Here is a 27,897-nt window from a genome sequence, read left to right on the forward strand (position 1 = left end):
TGGGCTTGACCTTGTTGCCTGCGTCTACCTGCTGGCTTCATCCCCGCGTCCTTGCAGCTCACATCAATTTGTTGGTCCTACTCTAGGCCCACCCTACGGGTGTGTTCCCCACCCCCTTTCGTCCCAGTTGAGGCCTATCCCATTGTTTTACTTCTCCAACCTTCTCTAATCAGGAGCCCATCACATCAGAGTTCCCCGTTCAAACTGGTTCCCGGTGCTAACTGGAACCTTGCCCCACACCCTTGTTTCCCCCTCCCCTTCACTCCTGTCTTCTACTCTTATCTTCTGTTCTATACTCCCACATGACTCCTGCCTAAATTGCCTTTTCTCTGCCTGGGTTTACTTTCCCCTCTCATTCTCACCATTCTCTGTTACCCCTACACCTGCTTCATTTCACTCATATCTCATCCCTATCACTAGCATCACCTACTCTCCTAGAATCTTCTGGCTTATCACCTCTCTCAGTTTATCTGATGACTGCCCCTACCTTCCCCTCTAACAATAATAATATTAGGTTGTTTACTGAGTGCTCACTACTTGCTGGTCACTGTTTTAAGTGTTTTACATATGAGATCTTATTAAATCTTTAAGTCAACTTCAAGAGGTAGGTATACATATTATCACCATCTAGCAGACATGGAAACAGGCTCAGAGGTTAAATAACTTGTCTAAGGCTTTGTAGATGGAAAGCAAAAAAGCTAGAGTTCAAAGGGCATTCTTCTGAGCGAAATCTGTAATAATACCCCACCATCTCTTGGAGTCATCCCCTACTGTCTCAATCCCATGGTTACCACCCTTTGACTTAGATACAGCGTAAGTATGAACTGGGACCTGGTCCTTTTCTCCCATACTTTTATGTGATTCCTAGGTCCATTTTCCCCACCCTCACAATACTCATATACTCTCCCCATCCAGCCATCTGCTCCCACATCCCAGCCTTCTTTCCATCTCCATTTTCTGAATCTCCCGAGGCCTACTGCTTTATATTCCACATTCCACATTTGCCTCTTCATTTATATTACTTGTCCTGCCCCTCCTCTATATCAACTTTCCTTACGTGTTCTGGCCCCACTGTCTCACATGCTGCTGTCCTTCCTGCTCACTCATGCCATCCTTTTAGTCCTGATCTGTATCCCTTAGCCACCCTGCTCTTCTGCTTAGACTGTCCTGCTTAACTGTCACTCTTCTGTTACCTTGTCTTTTACTCTTCTTATTCTCTTGTAATTTCCGTTTCTTTAAGAAATGCAGGATATCCTCTTGCTGTCCTTTTTGCTGTCCTTACTCCATTCTCCTTCTCCTATAATTAAGTCCCAGAGTGTGTTCAACTATTTATCCCATCCTATATCTGGCCCTTTTTTTTGGCCTCTGAATTCTACCTGCAGCCTACCAATTACCCCCCTCCATGTCTCTAGACTCTTGCCCCTCCAGGTACTCTTATCCCTTTCCTATACTGCTTTTATATTTCTCATTATGTGTCTCAGGAGGTCAGGATGGTGGGGACATGGCGTGCCGGGGACATCATGGTGCCCTTGGGGTCCCAGCTGCAGGCATATCCTGAAGAACTCCTTCGACAGCGGCCTGGACATGATGGGTGTCCTGAATACCTCATCCGATGGACTGTCCTGAGGTGTGAAGAAATTGGCAGAGTGGGTGTGGACTCCGAAGGCAAGGCAGAGCACATCTTCATGTGGTTGTCAGCCCCTGAGGTCTACGCCAACTGCCCCATGCTGTTAGGCGAAAGAGTGCTATCTAAGGGACCTCAGCATGAGCCTGCTGGGGTTTCAGGAAGTTTTCCCAGGGATCCAGGAGGCCTGGATGAAGTGGCAGTGGGAGAGATGGAGGCTGATGTACGGGCACTGGTATGCAGGGCTGCCAGGCAACTGGCAGAGGGTGGGACCTCTAGCCTCACTGCCGCTGTGCTCCACACCATCCATGTGCTCAGTGCCTATGCCAGCATTGGGCCCCTCACTGGGGTCTTCAGGGAAACGGGAGCTCTGGACCTGCTCATGAAGATGTTGTGCAACCCTGAGCCTCAGATCCGTCGGAGTGCAGGCAAGATGCTGCAGGCTCTGGCAGCCCATGATGCTGGTAAGAGTCAGCCGGGGGAAGGAGAACATTGGAGAGAATGGGCTACAGGGAGTAAGAACAGAAAGAGAAGAGCTTCCCCAACTCTGTAAGAGAACCTAGTATTTGGCGAATATCAATTCAATGCAAAGGAAAAGTATAAATTAATAGGCTATTGCAGGTACTATATAAACAGGATGAAGTGATAGCACCTGGTTTTATCTGTCCTTTTCCAGTGCAATGGCAAAAAAGAGAATGGGGTAAATTTGCATTTTTTAAATTGTGAGTTGAGATTTATTGGTTGTGAAATCAATTTAGTGGATTTTAAAAGAAACGTAAAATATCAGAGAACAGCACTTAATAAGGATAAGCTCTGTAGCATGAAATGTGTATTTCATTTGTATGTACACTTGCTTGTACTGGGGTTACAATGTGAAATGTGCTTCTTACTGTGGTTCTCAGTCTCAAATAAGTTTGAAGCCCTCTAGGGTAGGCAGTAGAGACTAGAAAAAGCAGGGGGGGAGGTATTGGGGCTTGAAGAGAAGATATGGTTTGGGTGTGGATTACAGGGAGTCGGGCTCATGTCCTTCTGTCGCTGAGCCAGCAAGATGGCATTGAGCAGCACATGGATTTTGACAGCCGCTATACTTTGCTGGAGCTGTTTGCAGAGACCACATCGTCTGAAGAACACTGCATGGCCTTTGAGGGCATTCATCTGCCTCAGGTACCCCAGCTCTGTACAAGGCCTAGGGCATCTGAAAGGTGGTTCAGGACTGTACCTCAGCACCAGAACTACTTAGAAGCTTGTTAAAGTAAAGGTTTATGTACCCCTCTCTACCCCAGATTTTCTTAGGATCTCTGAGATTAAAATTCAGGAATCTGTATTTTTAAGACATTCCCTTTTTGTTTCTTACACAAACCAGCGTTTGAGAACTACAGGCTTAGGGATGAGACCTTTATTTTTTTCTGTAGAGGATGACATTGAGAGGAAAGGGGAGGAGCTAAAGCTGGGAGATGAACCTAGGCCAAGGATTATATCCTACAGATACCAGGAAAGCTACTCTTCTCCCTGGTGAAGCGCTACCTGTGTGTCACTTCCCTCCTGGATCAGCTGAATAATAATCCAGAGCCAGGGGCTGGAGACGGAGGCTCCCACTCCCCCGCGAGGGAGGAGTTCATCCGGGAGAAAAGCCGTGCTCAGCGGAAGCTGGAATTCTGTCTGGCTGTGGGCAACCTCATCTCAGAGCTGGTGCGGAACATGGGCTGGGCCCGGAACTTCAGTGAACAGGGCGCTTCGCCTCCCCGGCCGGCCCGATCCATCTTTCAGCCCTGCGTTTCGGGCCCCAGCCTTTTACTCCCCACCATCATCAGCACCCCCGGAAGGCAAGGGCGGGCTTTTCGCCCGCGCTGTGAATTCTCAAGCCGCAGTGGCTATGGTGAGTACGTGCAGCAGACGTTGACGCCGGGGATGCGAGTGCGGATGCTGGACGATTACGAGGAGATTAGCGCAGGCGACGAGGGTGAGTTCCGGCAGAGCAACAACGGCGTGCCTCCTGTGCAGGCGAGTGAGCGCATGGGCATGGGATACTATTGAGGCTGTCATTTGGGTGGGGGCCATGCAGGGGGGTTGGCATGGTAAAAGGGGGCCAGCAGTTGACCCCTCAGGGAGGAGAGGGGCCATTTGGAGGGCTGAGAACATTTGGTGTGGTGGAGAGACACAAACCCAGAAAGCAGAAACTGATATATGGAGAAAGGCCCCCAATGGGGTGTGGGTTAGGTGGGAGAGTTGGAGCAGAGGCTGTCAAAGTTAGAAAGAGATGAGAGGTGGGAACACTCATACATTGGAATGTAAATATGGTATGATAGGAATGTAGAATAGTATGGCCACTGTGGAAAACTGTTTGGAGTTTCTTCAGAGAGTTAAACATAGAATTACCATATGACCTGGCAATGCCATTCCTAGGTATATACCCAAAAGAATTGAAAGCAGGGACTCAAACAGATATTTGTACACCAATATTCTTCATTATTCACTATAGCCAAAAGGTGTAAACAAGCTAGTGTCCATCTACAGATGAGTGGATAAACAAAAGGTGGTATAGCCATCTAGTGGAATATTATTCAGCTGTAAAAAGGAATTAAGTTCTGAGACATATGACAACATGGATGAACCGTGAAGACCTCATGTTGAGTGGAATAAGTCAGAGATAAAGGGACAGATACTGGATGATTTCTCTTATATGAAGTATTTAGAATAAGCAAATTCATAGAGACAGAAAGCAGAATATGGTTACTAGAGTGGAGAGAGGATGGAATGGGGAGTTACTGCTAAATGGGTATGAAGTTTGGTTTGGGATGATGAAAATAGTGTGGAAATAGATAGTGGTGGAAGTTACACAGTTTTGTCAGTATACTCAGTGTCAACTCATTGTTCGCTTAGGATGGCAAAGATGATTTTTTTCTAGTTTTTAAATTTTTTTTAAACATTTTTAGTCGTAAAATATATGTACAAAGCAAAGAAAGAAAAAAAGCTATCATTTTCAACGCACACTTCAGTAAGTAGCTATGAACAGATTCCAGAGTTTATCATGAGCTACCATTCTGTCATCTCAGATTTTTCCTTCTAGCTGCTCCAGAACACTGGAGTCTAGAAGGAATATTAATAGAATGATTCAGCTGTCATAACTCACTTGTTAAATCCTATTTTCTCTGTTATACCTCTTCCTTTCCTTTTAATCCTTCTCCCAATCTTTAGGGATCTTTGAACAATACCTGTTCTGACTTTTTCAGGTTGAGGAGGGGTGTTGACACTAAAGGATGTAGGGGGGGGGATATAATTAATTGATAATCCTGGAGAGACTAGCCCCTCTGAATTTCAGGATTTATCTGATCTAGGAACCCTCCAGAAATGATATATTCCAGGAACACAGCCCTAGGACATGAAACTTTTATAGAGTCTTCGGTTTGAGCCCTTGGTGTTCTTAAGAGTCAACAGGAGTGGTGTTGATTGGGATTTAGTAAACCATGACAATTAGCACTAACCAAAGCTTGCATAAGAACAGCCTCCAGAATAGCCTCTCGACTCTATTTAATCTCTCTTGGTCACTGATGCCTTATTTTATTACACTTTTTCCCCCTTTTGGTCAGGAAGGCATTGTTGATCCCAAGGTGCCAGAGAGTCATCCCTGGGAGTCACGTCCCATGTTATCAGGAAGATTTTAACCCCTGAATGGCTTGTACCATGCAGCGGGGAGGACAATGATTTTCCTTAGAGAGTTGGGCTTAGAGAGAGGCCACATCTCTAGCGACAAAGAGGCTTTCTGGAAGCAATTCTTGGGCCTTGTTATGGGTAGTCTGTGCATTTCTCCTACAGAAATCAGTTTCATATGGGCAAGCCTCAAAATCTGGGGCTTGACCTATTTTCTTGGGAGTCCTCAGTGGTTGAGAGGGTTCTCAGGGTTTCCCAGATGGGAGAGTGTATTAGTTCCATATATATATATATAATATTTTTTCATCATCAGCTCATCATAGTCTAGGATATATCCTGGTATTATATTAAGCTATACAGAATTACAAGGCCTTATTCCCATTCTGGAGTCTAGGAGTTTGGGTTGTTTAAATGAGCTATCCAGAGAAGTTGATTTAGATTATGTGTTACAGAAAATTTAGATTCTAGACATAGTAAACCATTCTGCCTTTGATCTCATACAATAGCTGAAGGTCTAGAGTACATACACTCTCATCTTTTACCCTGCATTCTAATTTACCTCAGACCTAGCCAGATTGGCTTCATTTTTTTTTCACACTATAAATTTGTTTTGTCTGTTCCTGAACTTCTTGTAAATGGAATTATATAGTATGTTCTCTTTTGAGCCTAGCTACTTTTATTCAAAATAATATATTTGAGATTCATCTAAGTTGTTGTGTATATTGTAGTTCATTTTTTTTTATTTTTGCATATCCATTGTATGAATATACTACCAATTACCCATTCTACTGCCGAAGGATATTTGGGTTGTTTTCAGGTTTGGCTATTATGATTAGTTCTGCTATCAGGATTTTTAGGCATGGTCTTTGGTGTATTATAGAAAGATTTTCGTTAAATGATCACCTCGGAGTTGGTCATAGGTATGAAAATGTTTAAAGTCTGTAGATACTTTCTACTAGTTTTCTGAAGTTGTACAAATTTAGGCTCCACTGGCTTTGTTTTAAACTCTAATTGAGGCCAGAGCTCTTTTTCAGTTAACTGTTGTTCTACATAGCTGTGCTAACTTTCAGGACTGCAGCACTCCATTTCTGGGTCCTAGATGTCACAGAGCTACTCAAAGTTCTAGGGAAATACCAGCTGTTACCCATGTAGCTCAGTGTCTCAGAATCCAGAAATTTATCTACAGCTTCAAACTGAATGTGGCTGCTATAAGGGCCAACAATCGAGGCTCCCATTTTCTTGTATTATCTGAAAGACACCTTAGCATATTTATTCTTTTGTTTCGGGCTTATTTTACATAACACCTTGTCCCTAAGGTTTATTCAGTTCATTGTGTCCCCTTCGACATCCCTCCTTTTTGTACCTGCATCATATTCCATCATATAAATATATCACGTTTGCCATTGTGCTTCTCAGTCATTGTATCCTTCATTTCCTTCCATCTATTGAGCAGTATGGATAATGTCTAAAATAAACAAACATTGTTTTATGGTATCTTCATTTGGTTGTACAATCAGCCGCACTTTCAATTTTAGACAATTTTCATGTCCACAATGGCAAAGAACAGGCTGAAGATGATTTTTTATGTTATGCATATTTTACCACAACTAAAAATAAATAATTAAAACACACACACGCAAAAGAAAGAGATGAGAGGCAAGGTCCACCCCTAGATAAGGGAAGGAGGCCTTTTTTTAATGTATTTTAATTTAATTTCTATTTTTTTATTGTGGGAAAAATATGTAATGCAAACATTCCCATTTTTTTAAACCATATTTAAGTGTATAATTTGGTGACATTAATTACATTCACAAAGTTGTACAAACATTATCACTATTTCCAAAACTTTTTATCACCCTGTATAGAAAGTCTATAGACATTAAGCAATAACTCCCTATTTCCCCCCTCTCCCCAGCCTGGATAACTTCTGATCTACTTTCTGTTTCTATGAATTTGCCTATTCTAGATTTTTCATATAAGTGAGTCATACAATATTTGTCCTTTTGTGTCTGGCTTATTTCACTTAGTATGATGTTTTCAAGGTTCCTCCATATTGTAGTATGTATCAGAGCTTCATCTGTTCTTATGGCTGAAAATTACAGTATGGATAAATGCCACATTTTGTTTATCCGTTCATCTGTTAATGGATACTTGGGTTGTTTCCACCTTTTGACTATTGTGAATAATGCTACCATGAACTTTGGTATGCAAGTATCTGTCTGAGTCCCTGCTTTCAATTCTTTTAAGTATATACCTAGGAGTGGAATTACTAGGTATGTGGTAGTTCTGTGTTAAACTTTTCGAAGAGGAAGGAAACCTTTGGCTATATGGGGGTTTTTCTGAGTCCGGCCATATGTGTATCTGAGGGCTCTGTGCCCCTGGTCTGGACCAGGCCATGGCTTCTCAAGCTTTCACAGCCTAGGGCTTCAGAGGGACTGAGCCCTCTTTCTTCTTCTCTCTTTCTTCTTTCCTCCATACCAGGTCTTCTGGCAGTCAACAGGCCGCACCTACTGGGTACACTGGCACATGCTGGAAATCTTGGGCCCTGAGGACGGTGCTGAAGATATGACTTCAGCAGCTATGGAGAAGGGGGAAGGAGCTACTTTGTTGGGCACAGGTGAGCCCAGGAAGGATGTGAACAGAGTACTTCTGGACAGAGAGGTGGTGACTGGGATAAGGTCACGCTTGACCATGAGTTACCCCCAAGATTCATAAATCTACTCTATTCCTGATAGATACTGAGACCCCTGTTCCTTTATTCTCAGCATTTCCCTCCTTGGAGTGGAAGCCTGTGGATGGGCTCTATTCTCTGTCATACCTCCAGCCCGAACCTCAGAGGACAGAAGAATTGGGATTCTTGACACAAGCTGAGTGGTGGGAGCTGCTCTTCTTCATCAAGAAACTAGACATACGTGAGCAGCAATCAATTTTCCAGAATCTTCGGGAGAACCTGGATGAGGTATTAGAGGCCTGAAATATCTACAGGGTTTGTGGTGGGGTTAGAGGTAGGATTGTCTAAGGGAGTTCTAGACATGGACTAGTTCTCAGGAGGTGGCTGGAGCTATGAAAGGTCCTGCTGGCAGAGGAGACAAATGTCTAGATATAGAAGGTAGACAGGCCAAGGTAAGGGGCGGCCACTTTTCCCATTACTGTCCTCAGGACCTCTGTGTCTGCTTGTCCCTGAAATACACAACCCTTTTTGTTGACAGACTCTAGGTGAAAAGGCCCTAGGTGAGATCTCCATACCCATAGAGATGGCTAAGGGTCTGCTGCAGCTTCTCAGTAATCGGCTTGGGGGCAACATCCGCAGTGACCTGCTCAACTCCCAGATCTACACCAAGTACCGGCTGCTACCGGCTGAACTAAACAGCTCTTCTTCTTCACGAAGTCACTCCTGTGCCCCAGATCCAGAAGAGGAGTCCAAGTTTTCAGAGAAAAAGACTGAGTCTCCCAAAGCAGAGGCTGAGTCCCTGCAGGCAGGAGCAGAACCTGACAAGGCAAAAGCAGAGCCTCCCATGGCACAGAGCGATTCACAGTTGTTTAACCAGCTTCTAGTGTCTGAGGGAATGGCTCTGCCCCCTGACATGAAAGAGGCAGCCAGTGGTGAGTCAGGTTCTGAGAGGTGGGGGGAGGGGGGAGGGTGAAGAAGTTGGAACAAGTCCTAGGTAGTCAACAGAAGAAGTAGATAGGGTAAAGGGAAAGCCACGGAGTTGTTTGAGAAAATGCCTGGAAACCATGCATCCATCTTCTCCCTTTGACCTTGATAATATATAGCCAACCATGTATCTCTTTCTTTAGTATCCTTGGGAAAGGAGGGTCTATTTTCCAGGTCTTCATCTTCATTGTTTGATCATTAATCCCTCTATCAGAGTAGTGAAAATTCTGAATGCAACTACAGTACTGAATAACCTTGTATTTCAAAACCGGTGGGATAATTGGGCTTGACCTTTAAAGACTTTCCAGTTTGGAGGTGCCACAATTCTTTTAGCTACTGCCTTTCCCCCACCAATTTCAGAGATGGCTAGAGTCTTGCGGGGTCCTGGTCCACGAAGCTCCCTCGATCAGCATGTGGCAGCGGTCGTGGCCACTGTGCAGATATCCAGCGTGGACACAAACCTGCAGCTTTCAGGGCTCCATGCCCTCTCGCAGGCTGTGGAGGAGGCCACTGAGCGGGACCACCCTTTGGTCCGTCCTGACAGATCCCTGAGGTTAGAATATTGGGGAGGGGAAAGGTTTTGGTTTAAGCTGTCAGTGATGAAGAAGTGGTGTTAGTAAGGGAAGGGGTCATGAGGTCAAGAGATAGAAAGGCTGGGGGGGAGAGAAAGGCCAGCCCAAGGAGCACCTGGGCAGGAGGATGGAATATTGTCATGGCTTATAATTTTTGAGCACTGATGCTGTGCCAGACACAGTGTTTAGTGTTTGGCATGCACATTAGTCCTCCTAATGCCTTAGAAAAAGTTGATACTAGTATTATCCCCATTGTAATGGATGAGTACACTGAGACTTAGAAAAATTAATTTGCCCAGTGTTTTCCAGATAGCAGAGCCAGAATTCTAACCTAGGTCTTTTTTGGCTCTAGTGCTTGAGTTTTTTCTTTTCTTTTTCCTTCCTACTTTCCTTTTTAAAGTTTTTGCTTATTTCTTAGTTACGTAAATAATATATGAATGCATTCTCTTTTTAAAAAATCTAGAGGGCAGGCCATGGTGGCTAAACAGGCAGAGTTTTCACCTGCCATGCCGGAGACCCAGGTTCGATTCCCAGTGCCTGCCATGCAAAAAAAAAAAAATCTGAAGAATATAAGGGAATGTGAAATGAAAAGCCAAAGATCTATTTCACCTTTGTTATCAACCTAGTGTGTATCGTTTAGATCACCTATATATTTACATTTGCAATTGCGTGTTTGGAAATAGAAAATTTTTTGATTTTGTGTTTTAGTATATGTAATCATACTCTACATGTCTCTACACATTTTTTTCTCCCACTCTGTATGTCATAAAGGGATTTCCGTGTCAGCCTGCATGGAGCTGCTTCATCATTTTCCTTGCTGTGTAGGCCTCTGTGATGCGATTGTATCCAGGTTCAGATACCTTGTTTGAATGGATCCGTTTTCCCTCATCCCTACCAACACTGGCTGTTGTTTTTTATCTATCAGATTGGCAAAATTTGAAATGATTGGTATCTTGTAATTTCTTAGTTCTATTGAATAATAAATGCATGCATTTATTATTTGTGTTTCTGCCTCTAAATATTTTCTCAACCTTTGCCTCTTATTTGGTTTTTGTCTTTTTCTCATTGATTAATAGACATTCTTTATACATTCTGCTTATTAATCCTCTGTTATTTACATTTCAAAAATTTTGCTTGTCTTTTTTTCCTCAAAATTGTACTTTTTTTTTTCTGCTCACTGTAAAAAAAATCATAAAATTATTAAGATAGAAATCATCTCAAAACCTATGCGAGAGAACCACTTAAAGTTTTGGTCAACATCCTTGCTTACATTTCTGTATCTATTTCTATATATTTTACCCATGTATATTACCTTTCTTATAATAAATATTGGCCACAGGAGGGGATATATGTTAAAGCATATTTGATTCACATTGTGATTGTCATAAAGCTTATGTTGTCAGAGGAAAACCAGATAAAAACACAGAACTTTCCCAGTACCCTTATTTGCCTTCTTTCTCAGAATTTCTCCTTTTATGTTCTTTTTCTCCATATTACCATGACTGTCCATCTCTGTTCAGTATCCGTCTCTGTTACTGCATACTGTCACTGTCAGTATCTGCCTTTTTCCTCTTGGGACCAGCACTTAGGATGCTGTTTCTTCAAATCTGCATCTCTATTGCAGCCTTTCTCTAGCTTATGTTGCTTAGTCCTTAACTGTGTTTCTGGTGTCTTTTTTGTTTGTTGGTTGGTTTCTGGTGTCTTTTACTGTGCTAAAGTTTTAGTTTTTTTTTTATGTTGCTATATTGTTCAGTTTTTTATAACTTCTAGATTTTGTATTCAACTTTAGAGGGCCTGTCCTATCCCAAGATTATAAAAATTTTCCTTGTATCTTCTAAAAACATCTATGATTTTGTTTTTTACATTCACTTTGAAATCAATTTGGTATTTATTTTGCAAGTGGTGTGAAGTAGAGCTCCAACTTCACTTTTTTCAAATGGATAGCCAGTTGTTTCAACATCATTTTTTTGAATGCCCCTTTAACTCTCTTCTCATCTGTTGATCTGTTTGACTGTCCTGTATCACTTCCAGAGTTTTAATCATTATAAATGTATTCTTTTCTAAAAATGATACTCTTTTCTAAAAATGTCTTGACTGTTCTTGCATATTTTCTCTTCCTGTGCTTGAATCTGTCATGTTCTTTAAAAAAAATCATTTTAGACATTTTGATTGAAATGAAATTGAATTTATAGATTTATTTGGAAAGAGAAGCCAGAGGTTTTTTTTTTTTTGGAGCCAGAGTTCTTAACCATTTCATTCTACTGCCTCCTAACCAGAAGCAGTTAGTCCTCAGAGAAGAGGGGATCAGAGGTGAGATTAAGGCAAGGAGAGAGAGTTGGAGGAGTGTGGGGTGGGGTAAAGGACTGGATCTTGGTGAATGGGGTTGGGCAGGGAGTCAGATGGTTGGGGAGTCAAGCATAACTCTTAGGAATGGGGAATCTCAGTGTTTTCTTTCTCTCTCTCTCTCTCTCAGAGAGAAGCTAGTGAAGACACTGGTGGAGCTGCTGACCAACCGGGTGGGAGAGAAGACAGTGGTAGTACTGGCCCTGCGCCTCCTTTATTTGCTCATGACCAAGCATGAGTGGCGTCCACTCTTTGCCAGGGAGGGTGGCATCTACGCGGTCCTGGTTTGCATGCAGGAATATAAGACCTCTGTCTTGGTGCAGCAGGCGGGACTGGCGGTGAGTGGACTGGACTTGGTGGGGGAAATGAATGAGTGAGATAGCCAGGTTGGGGACTACTGATCTTTGAGGAGATACTGTGATGGTTTAGACCAGGGAATAGATGTTGGGATAGAGTGCATATTTGGAGAAAGGGAGAATAGGGTTTTTAAGAATGAATCCCAGGTTTAAAATTGAGCAGCAGATGGATGAAGTGGTCTAAGCAGAAGAAGGTTGGAGGAGGAGGAGGTATGGAGAAAAGGTCAGCAGTTGAGTTTTTAGCTATGTTAATTTCCCATGCCTGTTTTTGTTACAGGTGTCTGGTTAAACATTAATTTTCTAGTTGCTACGATTAAACTAATAGTAGTGTTTTTCCCCCTTTTGTTGTAGGGGGACAGGGGGAACCGTATACAGAGAATATCCTAGATTTGGATAAAACAAAGCCTACATTGCTATCTCCCTGTCAACGTTGTCCCAGTAAATAGGAAAGGGAGGCCCTTGTCTAGGGGAGCTTGCAGAAAGATTGGTGTTCTAACTACTTTAGACAGAAGTGCTGGCTGATGGGGAGCATGGGTGGGTAGGGAGTGCTCTGTATAGCTTAAGGGTCCCTAAGGGAGACAGGTCATCCAGATAGGAAAAGATCAGCAATGTTGAGAGTGGGTTCCAAGAATATTAAGGACATAAGCATGGATGGGAGCTCACATCCTCTTAGAGCAGGCTGTCCCAGGGAGAGATGAAGGCTCTTTCCTTCATGGGACTAGCTAGGTACTTCTTCCAAGAGTGGCCAGGCATTCACAATTGAGACTGCATATGTTCAAAGAACTCCCTGATCCTCTTCAAATTGCAGGACCAAAATACAACATATTTTTCCTGTAATTCCAGCCACTCTGTGAGACAACCAAGTAACCTTGTTAATGAGAGCTAGATACTGGCTTTCAAGCCCAGGAAACAGATTTGGGAGTGTGGCGTTTAGGTGATAAATGAAGCTATGAGAGTGGATGAGGTAGCTTAGGGAAGGAATGCAAAATGAGAAGGGAAGGGGCCAAGGAACTTCATTGTTTAAGGATCAGGCATGGGGCAACCGGAGACGGGGAGAAAAATCAGGAGTATATGGTTTCATGAAACTCAAAGGAAGAGAGGTTTTACAAAAGGAGGACTAGTAAAGAGAGATAGGAGAGGGGTGCATGGGTGGTACAGTGGTAGAATGTTTGCCTGTCATGCAGTAGTTCTGGGTTTGATTCCTGGCCCATGTACCCCCCCCCCCCCCAAAAAAAAAAAGAGAGATGGGAGACAACTTCAGGGAAAACCTTTGAAGACAACTAGATCCTCTGAAAGGGCATTATTCTGAGGGGAAGATATGGGAGAGGTAGCCATTCTACACAGTTAGCCTTGGTGCTGGGAGCATGAGGGCAAATAGAAGTTGCAAGTTAATTTTACCATCAAGTCTTGGGTTCTAAAATTTGTTTTCATTCTTCTCCTTTTTTTTTTTTTTTTTTGCATTTGATGTCCCTTCACTACCTACTACCTTTCTTTTTGTTACTCTATCTCTTTACAGACAGCTCAGCTGCCCCAAAGTTTGGAATCTATCATCATGGCTCTGGCTTTCCCCTTCCTCCTTATGATGGCTTTGACCACTCCTAAATCTGTTTCCATGTTCCCTCTGCAGGCATTGAAGATGTTGGCCATTGCTGGCTCCCCTGAGATCCCTACTTTTGTCACTGGCCGAGATTCTGTCCACCCTTTGTTCGATGCTCAGATGACCAGAGAGATCTTCGCCAGCATTGACTCTGCCACACAGCCAGGCTCTGAGAGCCTGCTTCTCACTGTCCCTGCAGCCGTGATCCTAATGCTGAACACTGAGGGGTCAGGCATTACCTTCCAAACTCCAGGCTCCCGTTAAGCACCAAAACCCTCCTTTCCTCTATCCACATCTCATATGCTCCACAGAAATTCCCCTCATGTTGTTACATCTAGATTTAACACTGACAGTACCTCTAACAGTTGTAGAAAGAAAAGCTAAGTGGTTGGGGGATAGGGAGTTCCCAGAGAGAATAGAGAACCTGACCTTCTTCATGGGGTTGGATAAAGTGACCTGAGGTCAGGGGCCAGTTGTCCCAGCCTCAGAGGGACCCTGGAGCCCTTTCCTCCCCAGTGCAGTGCTCTTCCCCTCTGCACTTCCCTGTTTTCATTGCATTCACTCTCTTTAAATTTCTTCCTGGGTTACCTCTCCTGTCACAGGTGCTCCTCTGCAGTGAGAAATGGCCTGCTCCTGCTCAACCTACTTTTGTGCAACCACCACACTCTAGGAGACCAGATTATAACCCAAGAGCTAAGGGACGCTTTGCTTAGGCACTCCGGGATAGCACTGGGAACAGAACCCATGCCGACCACACGCACCATCCTCATGATGCTTCTCAGTCGCTACTCAGAGCCACTGGGCAGTCCTGATCACTCAGGTACCATTGTGGAGGGGGTGGTTCTGCTGGAAAGATAGGACAGTACCAGGCCATGGTGAGGAAGTTTGAGGTTTATATACCAGTACCTTTCTGAAAGCCACAGTTAATCTTCAGGATATGAGTGCATGCCTTGGTGCTCAAGTTCTATCTTAAGTAGAATTTCCAGACTAGGAGGAGAGGGAGAGTCTAGGTGCAACAAAATTGCTTTCTCTCAGTGGCTTTGAATACCTGGGGATTCCCAACTGCCTGGGCTATGTTTGGTCCAGGCTTATTGTAAAGTAGAAGGATGGCTGAAATGCCTTCTCCAGGGACCGTAAAGGAATTGTAACTTATGGCACGGAAAGTTTGTAACTAGAAACACAAACTGTTAATGTCATAGGGAAGGAATCCTTTGTGTTTAAATATTTATTGACTTATGTAACAGCATGATTAACATTTAGTAATATAAGGTCAATGGTGTCTTAGAGTAAGTGAAATACAGTATTTCCGATGTTGGCTATAAAATACAAAATTTAGAAATATGAATAAAAGGGGTAATTTTATGACTATATGAGTTAAAAATGGTGTGTTTACTTAGCAGTGTTTGCTATACTAGATTTTTTTTTAAATGTAGCTAAGTATATATTTTTGGCCGGAAAAGAAAATTCCTCACAATTTGGTAGAAACTGCAGACATCCTCAAAATAGGAGGAAAGTTTTGGGGTGATTTTCTGGACCTTCCCATTTCATTTGACAAACTTGTATAGCTCCTCTTCATACATGTTTCTTTTCTTCCCTATATATCTGGGCTGCAGTACTGGAGACCCCCAGCACCCAGGGCCAGGGTGGGTCCCCTGAACTACTGATCCGATCCTTGGTGGGGGGACCATCTGCAGAGCTACTCCTGGACTTGGAGCGGGTGCTGTGCCGTGAGGGCGGTCCAGGGGGTGCCGTGAGGCCCCTCCTCAAGCGCCTCCAGCGGGAGACCCAGCCATTTCTCCTGCTGCTGCGGACTCTGGATGCCCCTGGGCCCAATAAAACTCTGCTGCTGACTGTGTTGAGGTGAGGGCCCAGTCCAGATACTCTGGCATCCTGGGTGAGGGAGCTGGCAGACTAGAGGAACTTCACTCATTTCTATCCCCTCTCCCAGGGTCATGACCCGGCTACTGGATTTCCCTGATGCAATGGTCCTTCCGTGGCACGAGGTCTTAGAGCCCTGCCTCAACTGCCTGAGTGGCCCCAACAGTGACTCTGAGGTACCATGGCTCTGGCAGGGGTGGGTGAGGGAAAGGCAGCATCTGGGGCACCAAATACCTCTTAAGGTGCTCTGGAGAGCAAGCAGAGCCTTTCTGAATGAGTCTGGGGAAACTGCAGGTGTGGGCAGGAAAAGGAACGCTAATGTCATCTCAGTCTCCAGAACTGGCATCTCTGAAGTATAAACCTTTTGACCGCACCTGGATTTTAGATTCTGGATTTAGGAGAAGCCAGCATTCACCAATCCAAATATTCCCTGCTCTCTACCCTTCGAGGTTTTGTGCATTGTAGTGTGAGGCTCAGGCATCAAGGTTGGCTCTTGAGATAGCTTGGCCTTGGCAGGAAGAAGCCCAGGAAGCTGTGCCCAATCTCTGCTCCTGCTGACTCACTCTGGAGTCCCAGCATCCTAGTGTTCGCTTCCAGCCTGTCTTTGGTACTGTCCTTTCTCTGGGGTTTGAAAGTTTCTCCAAAATCTCAGCTGCCATACTTCGTTTACTGAGCCTACCTCTTCAACCCATGTATCTCCTGCCTTTTGTTTCCCACGAATTAATCTATGTGACTCTGGGCTCAGGTTATTCAAGAGCTGATCTGCTTCCTGCATCGTCTGTCCTCACTGCATAAGGACTATGCAGTGGTCCTCTGCTGCCTGGGAGCCAAAGAAGCCCTGTCCAAAGTCTTGGACAAGCACTCAGCTCAGCTGCTGCTGGGCTGTGAGCTTCGGGACCTGGTGACAGAGTGTGAAAAACATGCCCAACTCTACAGTAACCTCACCTCCAGCATCCTAGCTGGCTGCATTCAGGTAAGGAGGGGCTTGTGGTTATGATGCTGAGGGAGAAAGTAAGCCAGAAGCTGGGAACGGGATTCTAGATGTGTCTTGTTTGGTGTGGGGGCACAGATTGTGGCAAATCTGGGGCATTTGTTCCTCATTCTTTATCCTACAGCATCCTTTTTTGCTAGTTTAGGGAGAAAGGAATTGAGTGCCCTGTGGCCCCTAAATCTTCTCCTTAAAGATTTATGTGTAATTTTCCTGTGTTCCTCTCTCTTTCCTATTCCCCTTCTCTTTGATATTCCTGCTATAGATGGTGCTGAGCCAGATTGAAGACCATAGACGAACCCACCAACCCATCAATATCCCCTTTTTTGATGTTTTCCTCAGGCATCTCTGCCAAGGTTGGTGCCTCCATCTACTTACTTGTGACTCCCATCCTAGCATCTGTTTTCCCTATCCCTTCCTGCTCCTTAGTCCCTTTCTTTTTACCTTCCTCAACTAACCAAGCTGCGACCTCCACCCCTTTCGCTTGTCCCCAGGCTCCAGTGTGGAAGTGAAGGAGGACAAGTGCTGGGAGAAGGTGGAGGTGTCTTCTAACCCGCACCGGGCCAGCAAGCTGACGGACCGCAATCCCAAGACCTACTGGGAGTCCAACGGCAGCACCGGCTCACACTCCATCACCCTACACATGCACCGTGGTGTTCTTGTTAGGTGTGAACACACCCTTGTGTATCCACACACATGTATATTCTGATATGCCTCAAATAGCCATATATACAATCCATAACCCCTATGCCTAAGGGACACAAACCCATTTTGTTCAGTGAACATGTAAACACATTGACCTACCTTCCTTTGCTATGTATAGATACCCCTCACTGCCTAAGCCTGGTGACATGCTTCCCCCACTGGCCTCTAAGCCTGGTGACATGCTTCCCTCACTGGCCCCTTGGTACAGAGATCACTGTCCTGTGCTTGGTGTCAAGGGAGATCAGCAGCTCACTGATTCGTTCTTCCCACAGGCATCTGTTAAATGTGTACTCTGTGCTAGGCACTGTGCAAGGGATTTCAGATAGAAGGATAATAAGATATGGTGCCCGTTTTTAGGGAACATGTCTAGTGGGGGAGACAGGTGAGAAAATCATTAAGACTATAGAATAAGAGAAAATACAATGGTCGACCTGTGCATTGGATCCTGAGAGACCATGAGAATACCTGAAGCAGTTGAGAAGACTCCTGAAGGAGGGGTTGACTGAGCTGAGTTTGGAAGTAGAAATTAATTAGATAAAGCAGAAGCTCAGTGGACATCTGAGGCAGAGGGACAGCATATGTGTAAAATGGAAGTAAGATGATGCATTTGGGAGAACTTTAAGTTATTGTGTTTGACTTGAATGGAAGGTGTAGATAGTAGGGTAGCAGAAGATAAGACCAGAAAAGTAACCAGAAGCCAGAATACACAAAAAATTAAGAAGTGTGAACTTATTCTGAAACCTGGGGAGCCTTTGAAGGGTTTTAAGAAGGGGTAAGACAAGACTAGATTTTCAATTTAGCAAGTTCACGCTAATAATATGGGAGTTTGGGTTGGAGCCCAGGAGAGAAAGTTGGAAGGTTTATGCAGCAGTCTAGTTGAGAAATGATAAGTATCTTTAGTTAGAGGGGCTAGGAATATAGAGGAGGCATTGGATTGGGAGAAACTGAGGTAGAGTCTAGAAGACTTGCCAATGATTGGATGTGGGAGGATATGAAATGGTGAAGTCCACTGTAACAGAATGTTTTAGTTGAGTACTGGGTGGATGGCTGTTTTATTTCCCAGGAGAGAAAACTAAGAAAGGGAGCAGGTTTATGTTGACAGATAGATTGAGTCCATTTTGGGCATGTTGACTTGGAAGGGCCTGTGGGACATGGCATAGAAATGTCTCTCAGGTACAATAGCATTATAGAAGTCTGTACCAGAGATGTAGATGAGTTGTTGGTGTATTAATTTTTGGTTGAAACTGTAGATGTAAATGAAGTCACTTTGGGAGAATATAAAGGAAGAACAGAGGGCCTGGAGAAGTTTGATATTTAAGGAGACAGCAGAGGAACAGGAGCCTGAGAAGGAAGCAGGGGGTTGAAGAGGCTTTTGAACCCAAGACCAGGGCCCCAGTTTTGACTGATTACTCTTCTCTCCCAGGCAGCTGACTCTGCTGGTGGCCAGTGAGGACTCAAGTTACATGCCAGCCAGGGTGGTGGTGCTTGGGGGTGACAGCACCAGTTGCATCAGCACCGAGCTCAACACGGTAGGGTTCCTTGTGCCCCCCTTACACTTCCACTGCATCCTTCTGTTTGTCTCAGGGCCTTGTGAGATGTGCACAGTTCCTAGGAATTCCTAAATCCATTGCCCATACGAACACATTCCCTCATAAACAGCAAGAGCGGAATGAGGGATGTGGAATCCCATAGTTCCCTGGGCTTGATGCCAGAGAAGTGAAGGGCACACACCCTAACTAACTTGGTTGCTGTCAACAGCCCTTCCAACTGCACTTATGGAGGTTACAGCTCTCTCTCTCTTCTCCTCTCCCCTACCAGGTGAATGTGATGCCCTCTGCCAGCCGGGTAATCCTCTTGGAGAATTTGAACCGCTTCTGGCCCATCATCCAAATCCGAATAAAGCGCTGCCAGCAGGTAAGGCAAAGAGACTTGGGAGTCAGGAGGTAGTGCAGGATCTCTGTAGTGGCTGGGTTCTTTAACATTTGGGGGGCCAGGGCTAGCCAAGGTTCCTTCTTGGGCTGCTTGGGAGGCAGTCCAGGAACTTGTTGAATTCCAGAATAGTGAGGATGTTCCACGTGGCTCTAGGAAATTCAGTTGTGAGGTCTCAGTCTGTGACTTCCTGTAGAGGCTGGCTTCAGTAGTGCCTGATGGCTAAGGTGGCTTGGGTGATGGATAAGTCTGTGCATGTTGTAGGGCGGCATCGACACCCGTGTTCGGGGTGTGGAGGTTCTGGGCCCCAAGCCCACATTCTGGCCACTGTTCCGGGAGCAGCTATGTCGCCGTACGTGTCTCTTCTACACAATTCAGGCACAAGCCTGGAGCCAGGACATAGCAGAGGATCGCAATCGCCTCCTCCAGCTCTGCCCCAGGTGTGTGGGTAGGAGGCAGGCAGGGTTGAAGGGAGGAGAGACAGGGCAAAGGGGAGCAGGACACTTCAGAAGTAAGAGGTGGGAGATACATTTTTTTGTGGGAGTCAGGAAGGCAAAGCTGGAGCCAGGACATGAGGGGGAAAATGAACATAGGTGAGAAGTATATTGTTGCTAGGAGGGAGTTGGGAATTGGACAGGACAGAGGACAGAATGAAGTGGAGTTGATCTGCAATTGAAGGGAGGCCTCGGGGATATCTATGCATATAATCCTTGACCATACACTTCTTGTTCCCAGACTGAACAGGGTTTTGCGCCATGAGCAGAATTTTGCTGATCGCTTTCTCCCTGATGACGAGGCCGCCCGAGCCCTGGGCAAGACGTGCTGGGAGGCCCTGGTCAGCCCCCTGGTGCAGAACATCACCTCCCCCGGTAACCGTCCCCACACCTGGCCCCACTAACCAGCTCCTCATAATTATTCCCAAGGATCACCCGAGTTAATGCTCTTGGTTCTCATGGTTCCTGTCTTTATTCCTAAAGGCCTGTCACATCAGTGTTCCTCTCCTTCCTGCCTCAAGGACTACTCCCCGAGGCGTTCATATTTGAGTCTCCCTTTCTATCACCACCCCCAACCTGTTACCATATCCCGAGAGTCTAGTTGAAACAAACCTTGGTGGGGAGGGGAGAATGACTGGGGGCCCTGCTGTCCCCAAAATCTTCTTGTACAATTGTTCCTTCATTCTCCTCCTCCCTAGGCTATCCTGTCCCCCATTTCCCATGGAGACCTGTTGCTGACCTGTCTTCTTTCTCAGATGCAGAAGGTGTGAGCTCCTTGGGTTGGCTGCTAGGTCGGTACTTAGAGCAAAGGGAAAATTCTCGATATCCTCTGAGTAGAGCAGCGTCCTTTGCTTCTCGAGTTCGTCGCCTTTGCCACTTGCTGGTGCATGTGGAGCCTCCTCCTGGACCTTCCCCTGAGCCATCCACTCGGCCCTGTAAGTTCCAACCACGGCCAGTTGAATTAGGAATTGGGCAGTGGTGATGTCTGGCTCTGCATCCTGCCCCCCCCACCCCCCACCCCGTGGATTTTATTCATCCTTACGCTTTGCTGTGGGCTTTTCCATGCCCCTGTGACCCCCTGGCCTTTCCAGGGGGTCAGGACCCAAGTGCCTTGGAGTCACCCAGAGGCTGAGATGATACTCCTTCCTTTACCCTCTGTCTCCACAGTCAGCAAGAACAGTAAGGGTCGGGATCAGAGCCTTGGCCTTTCACCAGTTCTTCCAAGCAGCAGCCTGAGAAACATAACCCAGTGCTGGCTGAGTGTGGTGCAGGAGCAGGTGGGCAGGAGAAGCTTAAGTCTGAAGAATGGGGTGGGGCTGCTAGGCTGTCACCATACCGGGACTGTTCCTTTTACCTTTTCTTGACCTTTATCCTCAGGTCAACAGGTTCCTGACTGCAGCCTGGAGAGCCCCAGACTTTGTGTCTCGTTACTGTGAACTCTACGAGGACCTGCAGAGAGCCAGTGCAGAGCTGTTTGGACCTCGGGCAGCCTTCACACTGGCTCTGCGCAGTGGCTTCTCCGGTGCCTTGATGCAGCAGTCCTTCCTCACCACAGCCCATGTGAGTACAGCCAGCCTCCTGTTCAGTGGGGCTGCAAGAGCTGTTCAATGTGCATCTTCTTCCTGCTCTGCCCTTTCACTTCCAACTTCCCATTTCTATTCCCTTGTTCATGGGTTTCCCATTGCCCTTTCTGATGTCCCCCAGATGAGCGAGCAGTTTGCCCGGCACATCGACCAGCAGATCCAGGGTGGCCTGATGGGTAGAGCCCCTGCAGTGGAAATGCTGGGGCAACTTCAGCGGCACATGGAACCCATGATGGTTCTTTCTGGTCTGGAGCTGGCCACAACTTTTGAATACTTCTACCAGTGAGTGCAGATCCTGAGAAGGAAGGAATGAGGGGCCTAGAGTCTAGAGAGGGGGATAATGTTGGTCCTGGAGGGGAGATGAGGGAGTAGGCAGTGAGGAGAGATTAAGACACAGAGATGGACTTCACACTGATGGAAAAGGAGCAGGAAGGAAGAGATGGGGTAGGGCCTGTGACTCCAGCAGGCCTACGCAGAGGGACCTGAATTTTGGAGGGGAAGCTGGGCCTAGTCCATGCCCGACACCCACACTGAGGCTTAGTTTGGGCTTTGTGCTGCAGGCACTACATGGCAGACCGTCTCCTGAGCTTGGGCTCGAGCTGGCTGGAGGGGGCTGTGCTAGAGCAGATTGGCCTCTGCTTCCCCAACCGCCTACCCCAGCAGATGCTGCAGAGCCTGAACACCTCTGAGGAGCTGCAGTGCCAGTTCCACCTTTACCAGCTCCAGCAGCTTGACAAACTGCTCTTGGAGCAGGAGGATGAAGAGGAACAAGGACTAGAGAAAGAGGAGGTAAGAGCAAGGGAAAAGGAGGGAGACTAGGAGAGCAGGAGGAGACTAGCTCAAAGAAGAGAGCCAGGGTCCCTTGAAATCCTTCTATCCCTTAGGAGGAAGAGGAGGAAGAAGAGGCTGAGGAAGAGCTATTTATTGAAGACCCAAGTCCAACAGTTTCTGTGCTGGTCCTGTCACCACGCTACTGGCCGGTCTCCCCACTCTGCTACCTGTACCATCCCAGAAAGTGCCTTCCCACAGAATTCTGTGAAGCCCTTGACTGCTTCTCCAACTTCTACAGTCAAAGTGAGGAGCTAGAGAGAAAAAAATGAGAGATTGGGGTGAGATTGGGGTAGAAAGAAAGGAAGAGGAGAGAACCTTTGGACAGGAGCACGTAAATAAAAAAAAAACAAACAAAAAAACAGTCTGTAGGGACAGCAGGGAAGGGTGAAAAAATTGTGGGTTGTATCTTCATTAATTTCTACTCTTATCATTTTCTTCATATTTGAATGAATTTGTTCTCTTTTCCTTTTTCTAACTTCAGGTTACATGCTTAATTAATTTTCCATCTTTTCAGACTTTTTTCCAAATAAAAGTATTTAAGGCTATTCATTTTCCCCTTAATATTGCTTTAGCTGCCCCCAAAACAGTTTTAAAAAAAAAGTTTTTCAATTGAAGTATAATTACTGTTCTGTAAAGTATACAAAGCTTAATTATAAAGCTTAATGAATTATTACATGCTTATATACCCATATAACTACGACCCAGCACCCAGAAGCTTTCCCCTCCCATGCCCTATTTCAATCAGTGTTTTCTTCCAAGAGAAACCATTATTCTTCCCTTTATCACCATAGATGTATGGTCTGTATTTGAACATTACACAATGGAATCATAGATTATATATTCTAATGTGTCTGATTTCTTTCAACATGATGTCTGTGGAAATTATCCAGGTTGTTATAATTGGATGTTGGTTTGTTCTTTTGTATTGCTGAATCCTTTTCTGGTGTGTGAATATATTTACGCATTCTGCTGTTGAGAGATTTGGGATGGTCCATAAGTTTTAATTACATAGTATATGTAGTGTTTTTATTATTGTTTAGTTCTAAAATTTTTCTAATTTCCGTTATTATTTCTTCTTTGATTTATTAGTTTTTTAGAAGTATATTTTAAAATTTACAAGCAAATTTTAGTTTGCCTAGTTACACTTTCTTTCAGTTTTCTCAACCTTTGTTCCATTGTGAACATGAATGTGGTTTCTGTGATTCCAAATCTTTGCAATTTATTGAGACTTCCTTTATGGCCTAGTAGATGGACAAATTTTATAAGTGTTCCATGTGTGATTAAGAAGAGTGTGTATTCTTCAGCTGTTGGATATAGGATTCTATGTATTACCTTAAATTGACCTTGTTAATTATACTGTTCAAATCTATAACTTTACTAATTTTTGTCTGCTCCGTCTATTATTAGAGAAGGTGTGCTAAAATCTGTCATTATGATAGTGAATTTCTTAATTTATTTGAAATTATATCAATTTTGCTTTATATATGCTTTGACATTTTACACATATTTAATGATGTATACCATTAGATACAAATTTGGGATCATTTAACAGCACTGTGTAGTATAACTTTGTGCAATGATGGAAAAATTCTTTTCTGCACTATTCAGTATGGCAGCCATTCCTGTTTATTGGGCATTTGAAATGTGGCTAGTGCAACTGAGGAGCTGAATATTTAATTTAATTTTAATAGTTTAAATTTAAATAGGTATGTGTGACTACCATAAAGGATGAACTACCCAAATTTAGACTAGTCATGGTAAATTAAATATTATTATTATTATGAAGTGACCATCTTTCTTTCTAGTAAAGCTTTTTCTCTTAAAGTGTATTTTTGTCTGGTATTATTAGTATACCAAAAAGAAAAGAAAAAGTATGCTTTCTTTGGTTACTATCATTTTAGCCTCTCTTTTTCTATCCTTTCACATTAGTTTTTTCCCCCATTTGGAAATACTTTTTTTTTTTTTATTAACGTAAAGAAAAAAAAAAGAAATTAACACAACATTTAGAAATCATACCATTCTACATATGCACTCAGTAATTCTTAACATCATCACATAGATGCATGATCATCGTTTCTTAGTACATTTGCATCGGTTTAGAGGAACTAGCAACACAACAGAAAAAGATATAAAATGTTAATATAAAGAAAAGAAATAAAAGTAGTAATAATAGTAAAAAAAAAAAAAAAACCTTATAGCTCAGATGCAGCTTCATTCAGTGTTTTAACATGATTACTTTACATTTAGGTATTATTGTGCTGTCCATTTTTGAGTTTTTGTATCTAGTCCTGTTGCACAGTCTGTATCCCTTCAGCTCCAATTACCCATTATCTTACCCTGTTTCTAACTCCTGCTGGACTGTATTACCAATGACATATTCCAAGTTTATTCTCGAATGTCCGTTCACATCAGTGGGACCGTAGGTATTTGTCCTTTGGTTTTTGGCTGGATTCACTCAGCATAATATTCTCTCGGTCCATCCATGTTATTACATGCTTCATAAGTTTATCTTGTCTTAAAGCTGCATAATATTCCATCGTATGTATATACCACAGTTTGTTTAGCCATTCTTCTGTTGATGGACATTTTGGCTGTTTCCATCTCTTTGCAATTGTAAATAACGCTGCTATAAACATTGGTGTGCAAATGTCCCTTTGTGTCTTTGCCCTTAAGTCCTTTGAGTAGATACCTAGCAATGGTATTGCTGGGTCGTATGGCAATTCTATATTCAGCTTTTTGAGGAACCGCCAAACTGCCTTCCACAGTGGTTACACCATTAGACATTACCACCAACAGTGGATAAGTGTGCCTCTTTCTCCGCATCCTCTCCAGCATTTGTCATTTTCTGTTTTGTTGATAATGGCCATTCTGGTGGGTGTGAAATGATATCTCATTGTGGTTTTGATTTGCATTTCTCTAATGGCCAGGGACATTGAGCATCTCTTCATGTGCCTCTTGGCCATCCATATTTCCTCTTCTGGTAGGTGTCTGTTCAAGTCTTTTTCCCATTTTGTAATTGGGTTGGCTATCTTTTTGTTGTTTAGTTGAACAATTTCTTTATAAATTCTGGATACTAGACCTTTATCTGATATGTCATTTCCAAATATTGTCTCCCATTGTGTAGGCTGTCTTTCTACTTTCTTGATGAAGTTCTTTGATGCACAAAAGTGTTTAATTTTGAGGAGCTCCCATTTATTTATTTCTTTCTTCAGTGCTCTTGCTTTAGGTTTAAGGTCCATAAAACCTCCTCCAGTTGTAAGATTCATAAGATATCTCCCTACATTTTCCTCTAACTGTTTTATGGTCTTAGACCTAATGTTTAGATCTTTGATCCATTTTGAGTTAACTTTTGTATAAGGTGTGAGATACGGGTCTTCTTTCATTCTTTTACATATGGATATCCAGTTCTCTAGGCACCATTTATTGAAGAGACTGTTCTGTCCCAGGTGAGTTGGCTTGACTGCCTTATCAAAGATCAAATGTCCATAGATGAGAGGGTCTATATCTGAGCACTCTATTCGATTCCACTGGTCGATATATCTATCTTTATGCCAATAACATGCTGTTTTGACCACTGTGGCTTCATAATATGCCTTAAAGTCCAGCATCGCGAGACCTCCAGCTTCGTTTTTTTTCCTCAAGATGTTTTTAGCAATTCGGGGCACCCTGCCCTTCCAGATAAATTTGCTTATTGGTTTTTCTATTTCTGAAAAATAAGTTGTTGGGATTTTGATTGGTATTGCATTGAATCTGTAGATCAGTTTAGGTAGGATTGACATCTTAATTATATTTAGTCTTCCAATCCATGAACACGGTATGCCCTTCCATCTATTTAGGTCTTCTGTGATTTCTTTTAGCAGTTTTTTGTAGTTTTCTTTATATAGGTTTTTTGTCTCTTTGGTTAAATTTATTCCTAGGTATTTTATTCTTTTAGTTGCGATTGTAAATGGGATTCGTTTCTTGATTTCCCCCTCAGCTTGTTCATTACTAGTGTATAGAAAAGCTACAGATTTTTGAATGTTGATCTTGTAACCTGCTACTTTGCTGTACTCATTTATTAGCTCTAGTAATTTTGTTGTGGATTTTTCTGGGTTTTCTACGTATAGTATCATATCGTCTGCAAACAGTGATAGTTTTACTTCTTCCTTTCCAATTTTGATGCCTTGCATTTCTTTTTCTTGTCTAATTGCTTTGGCTAGAACTTCCAACACAATGTTGAATAATAGTGGTGATAGTGGACATCCTTATCTTGTTCCTGATCTTAGGGGGAAAGTTTTCAATTTTTCCCCATTGAGGATGATATTAGCTGTGGGTTTTTCATATATTCCCTCTATCATTTTAAGGAAGTTCCCTTGTATTCCTATCTTTTGAAGTGTTTTCAACAGGAAAGGATGTTGAATCTTGTCAAATGCCTTCTCTGCATCAATTGAGATGATCATGTGATTTTTCTGCTTTGATTTGTTGATGTGGTGTATTACATTACTTGATTTTCTTATGTTGAACCATCCTTGCATACCTAGGATGAATCCTACTTGGTCATGATGTATAATTCTTTTAATGTGTTGTTGGATACGATTTGCTAGAATTTTATTGAGGATTTTTGCATCTATATTCATTAGAGAGATTGGTCTGTAGTTTTCTTTTTTTTGTAATATCTTTGCCTGATTTTGGTATGAGGGTGATGTTGGCTTCATAGAATGAATTAGGTAGTTTTCCCTCCACTTCGATTATTTTGAAGAGTTTGAGGAGAGTTGGTACTAATTCTTTCTGGAATGTTTGATAGAATTCACATGTGAAGCCGTCTGGTCCTGGACTTTTCTTTTTAGGGAGCTTTTGAATGACTAATTCAATTTCTTTACTTGTGATTGGTTTGTTGAGGTCATCTATTTCTTCTTGAGTCAAAGTTGGTTGTTCATGTCTTTCCAGGAACCCGTCCATTTCATCTAAATTGTTGTATTTATTAGCATAAAGTTGTTCATAGTATCCTGTTATAACCTCCTTTATTTCTGTGAGGTCAGTAGTTATGTCTCCTCTTCCATTTCTGATCTTATTTATTTGCATCCTCTCTCTTCTTCTTTTTGTCAATCTTGCTAAGGGCCCATCAATCTTATTGATTTTCTCATAGAACCAACTTCTGGTCTTATTGATTTTCTCTATTGTTTTTATGTTTTCAATTTCATTTATTTCAGCTCTAATCTTTGTTATTTCTTTCCTTTTGCTTGCTTTGGGATTAGTTTGCTGTTCTTTCTCCAGTTCTTCCAAGTGGACAGTTAATTCCTGCATTTTTTCCTTTTCTTCTTTTCTGATAAAGGCATTTAGGGCAATAAATTTCCCTCTTAGCACTGCCTTTGCTGCGTCCCATAAGTTTTGATATGTTGTGTTTTCATTTTCATTCGCCTCGAGGCATTTACTAATTTCTTTTGCAATTTCTTCTTTGACCCACTCGTTGTTTAAGAGTGTGTTGTTGAGCCTCCACGTATTTGTGAATTTTCTGGCACTCCGCCTATTATTGATTTCCAACTTCATTCCTTTATGATCCGAGAAAGTGTTGTGTAGGATTTCAATCTTTTTAAATTTGTTAAGACTTGCTTTGTGACCCAGCATATGGTCTATCTTTGAGAATGATCCATGAGCACTTGAGAAAAAGGTGTGTCCTGCTGTTGTGGGATGTAATGTCCTATAAATGTCTGTTAA

The 27,897-nt window shown here is 43.4% G+C and overlaps 1 protein-coding gene across 2 annotated transcripts in view; it reads left to right on the forward strand.

Annotated features, from left to right (window-relative positions):
- Nucleotides 1–1,461: 1,461 nt before the first annotated feature.
- CUL9 (cullin 9) overlaps nucleotides 1,462–27,897 on the forward strand; it is a 43,052-nt gene continuing 16,616 nt past the window's right edge. For both annotated transcript variants that reach the window (XM_077161865.1, XM_077161866.1), the window contains exons 1-25: nucleotides 1,462–2,088; nucleotides 2,634–2,788; nucleotides 3,110–3,625; nucleotides 7,754–7,889; nucleotides 8,038–8,231; nucleotides 8,482–8,875; nucleotides 9,288–9,480; nucleotides 11,973–12,180; nucleotides 13,826–14,022; nucleotides 14,398–14,615; nucleotides 15,409–15,655; nucleotides 15,744–15,849; nucleotides 16,419–16,646; nucleotides 16,927–17,017; nucleotides 17,156–17,327; nucleotides 18,790–18,895; nucleotides 19,185–19,280; nucleotides 19,560–19,735; nucleotides 20,031–20,164; nucleotides 20,545–20,724; nucleotides 20,957–21,066; nucleotides 21,167–21,349; nucleotides 21,494–21,654; nucleotides 21,933–22,161; nucleotides 22,257–22,446. In XM_077161865.1, the coding sequence (XP_077017980.1) occupies nucleotides 1,491–2,088; nucleotides 2,634–2,788; nucleotides 3,110–3,625; nucleotides 7,754–7,889; nucleotides 8,038–8,231; nucleotides 8,482–8,875; nucleotides 9,288–9,480; nucleotides 11,973–12,180; nucleotides 13,826–14,022; nucleotides 14,398–14,615; nucleotides 15,409–15,655; nucleotides 15,744–15,849; nucleotides 16,419–16,646; nucleotides 16,927–17,017; nucleotides 17,156–17,327; nucleotides 18,790–18,895; nucleotides 19,185–19,280; nucleotides 19,560–19,735; nucleotides 20,031–20,164; nucleotides 20,545–20,724; nucleotides 20,957–21,066; nucleotides 21,167–21,349; nucleotides 21,494–21,654; nucleotides 21,933–22,161; nucleotides 22,257–22,446 (5,218 nt within the window). In that variant the 5' untranslated portion in view covers nucleotides 1,462–1,490. The remainder of the gene's footprint in view (nucleotides 2,089–2,633; nucleotides 2,789–3,109; nucleotides 3,626–7,753; nucleotides 7,890–8,037; nucleotides 8,232–8,481; nucleotides 8,876–9,287; nucleotides 9,481–11,972; nucleotides 12,181–13,825; nucleotides 14,023–14,397; nucleotides 14,616–15,408; nucleotides 15,656–15,743; nucleotides 15,850–16,418; nucleotides 16,647–16,926; nucleotides 17,018–17,155; nucleotides 17,328–18,789; nucleotides 18,896–19,184; nucleotides 19,281–19,559; nucleotides 19,736–20,030; nucleotides 20,165–20,544; nucleotides 20,725–20,956; nucleotides 21,067–21,166; nucleotides 21,350–21,493; nucleotides 21,655–21,932; nucleotides 22,162–22,256; nucleotides 22,447–27,897) is intronic.

This window comes from Tamandua tetradactyla, chromosome 5 (assembly GCF_023851605.1).
Source record: "Tamandua tetradactyla isolate mTamTet1 chromosome 5, mTamTet1.pri, whole genome shotgun sequence".
Taxonomy (NCBI): Eukaryota; Metazoa; Chordata; class Mammalia; order Pilosa; family Myrmecophagidae; genus Tamandua; species Tamandua tetradactyla.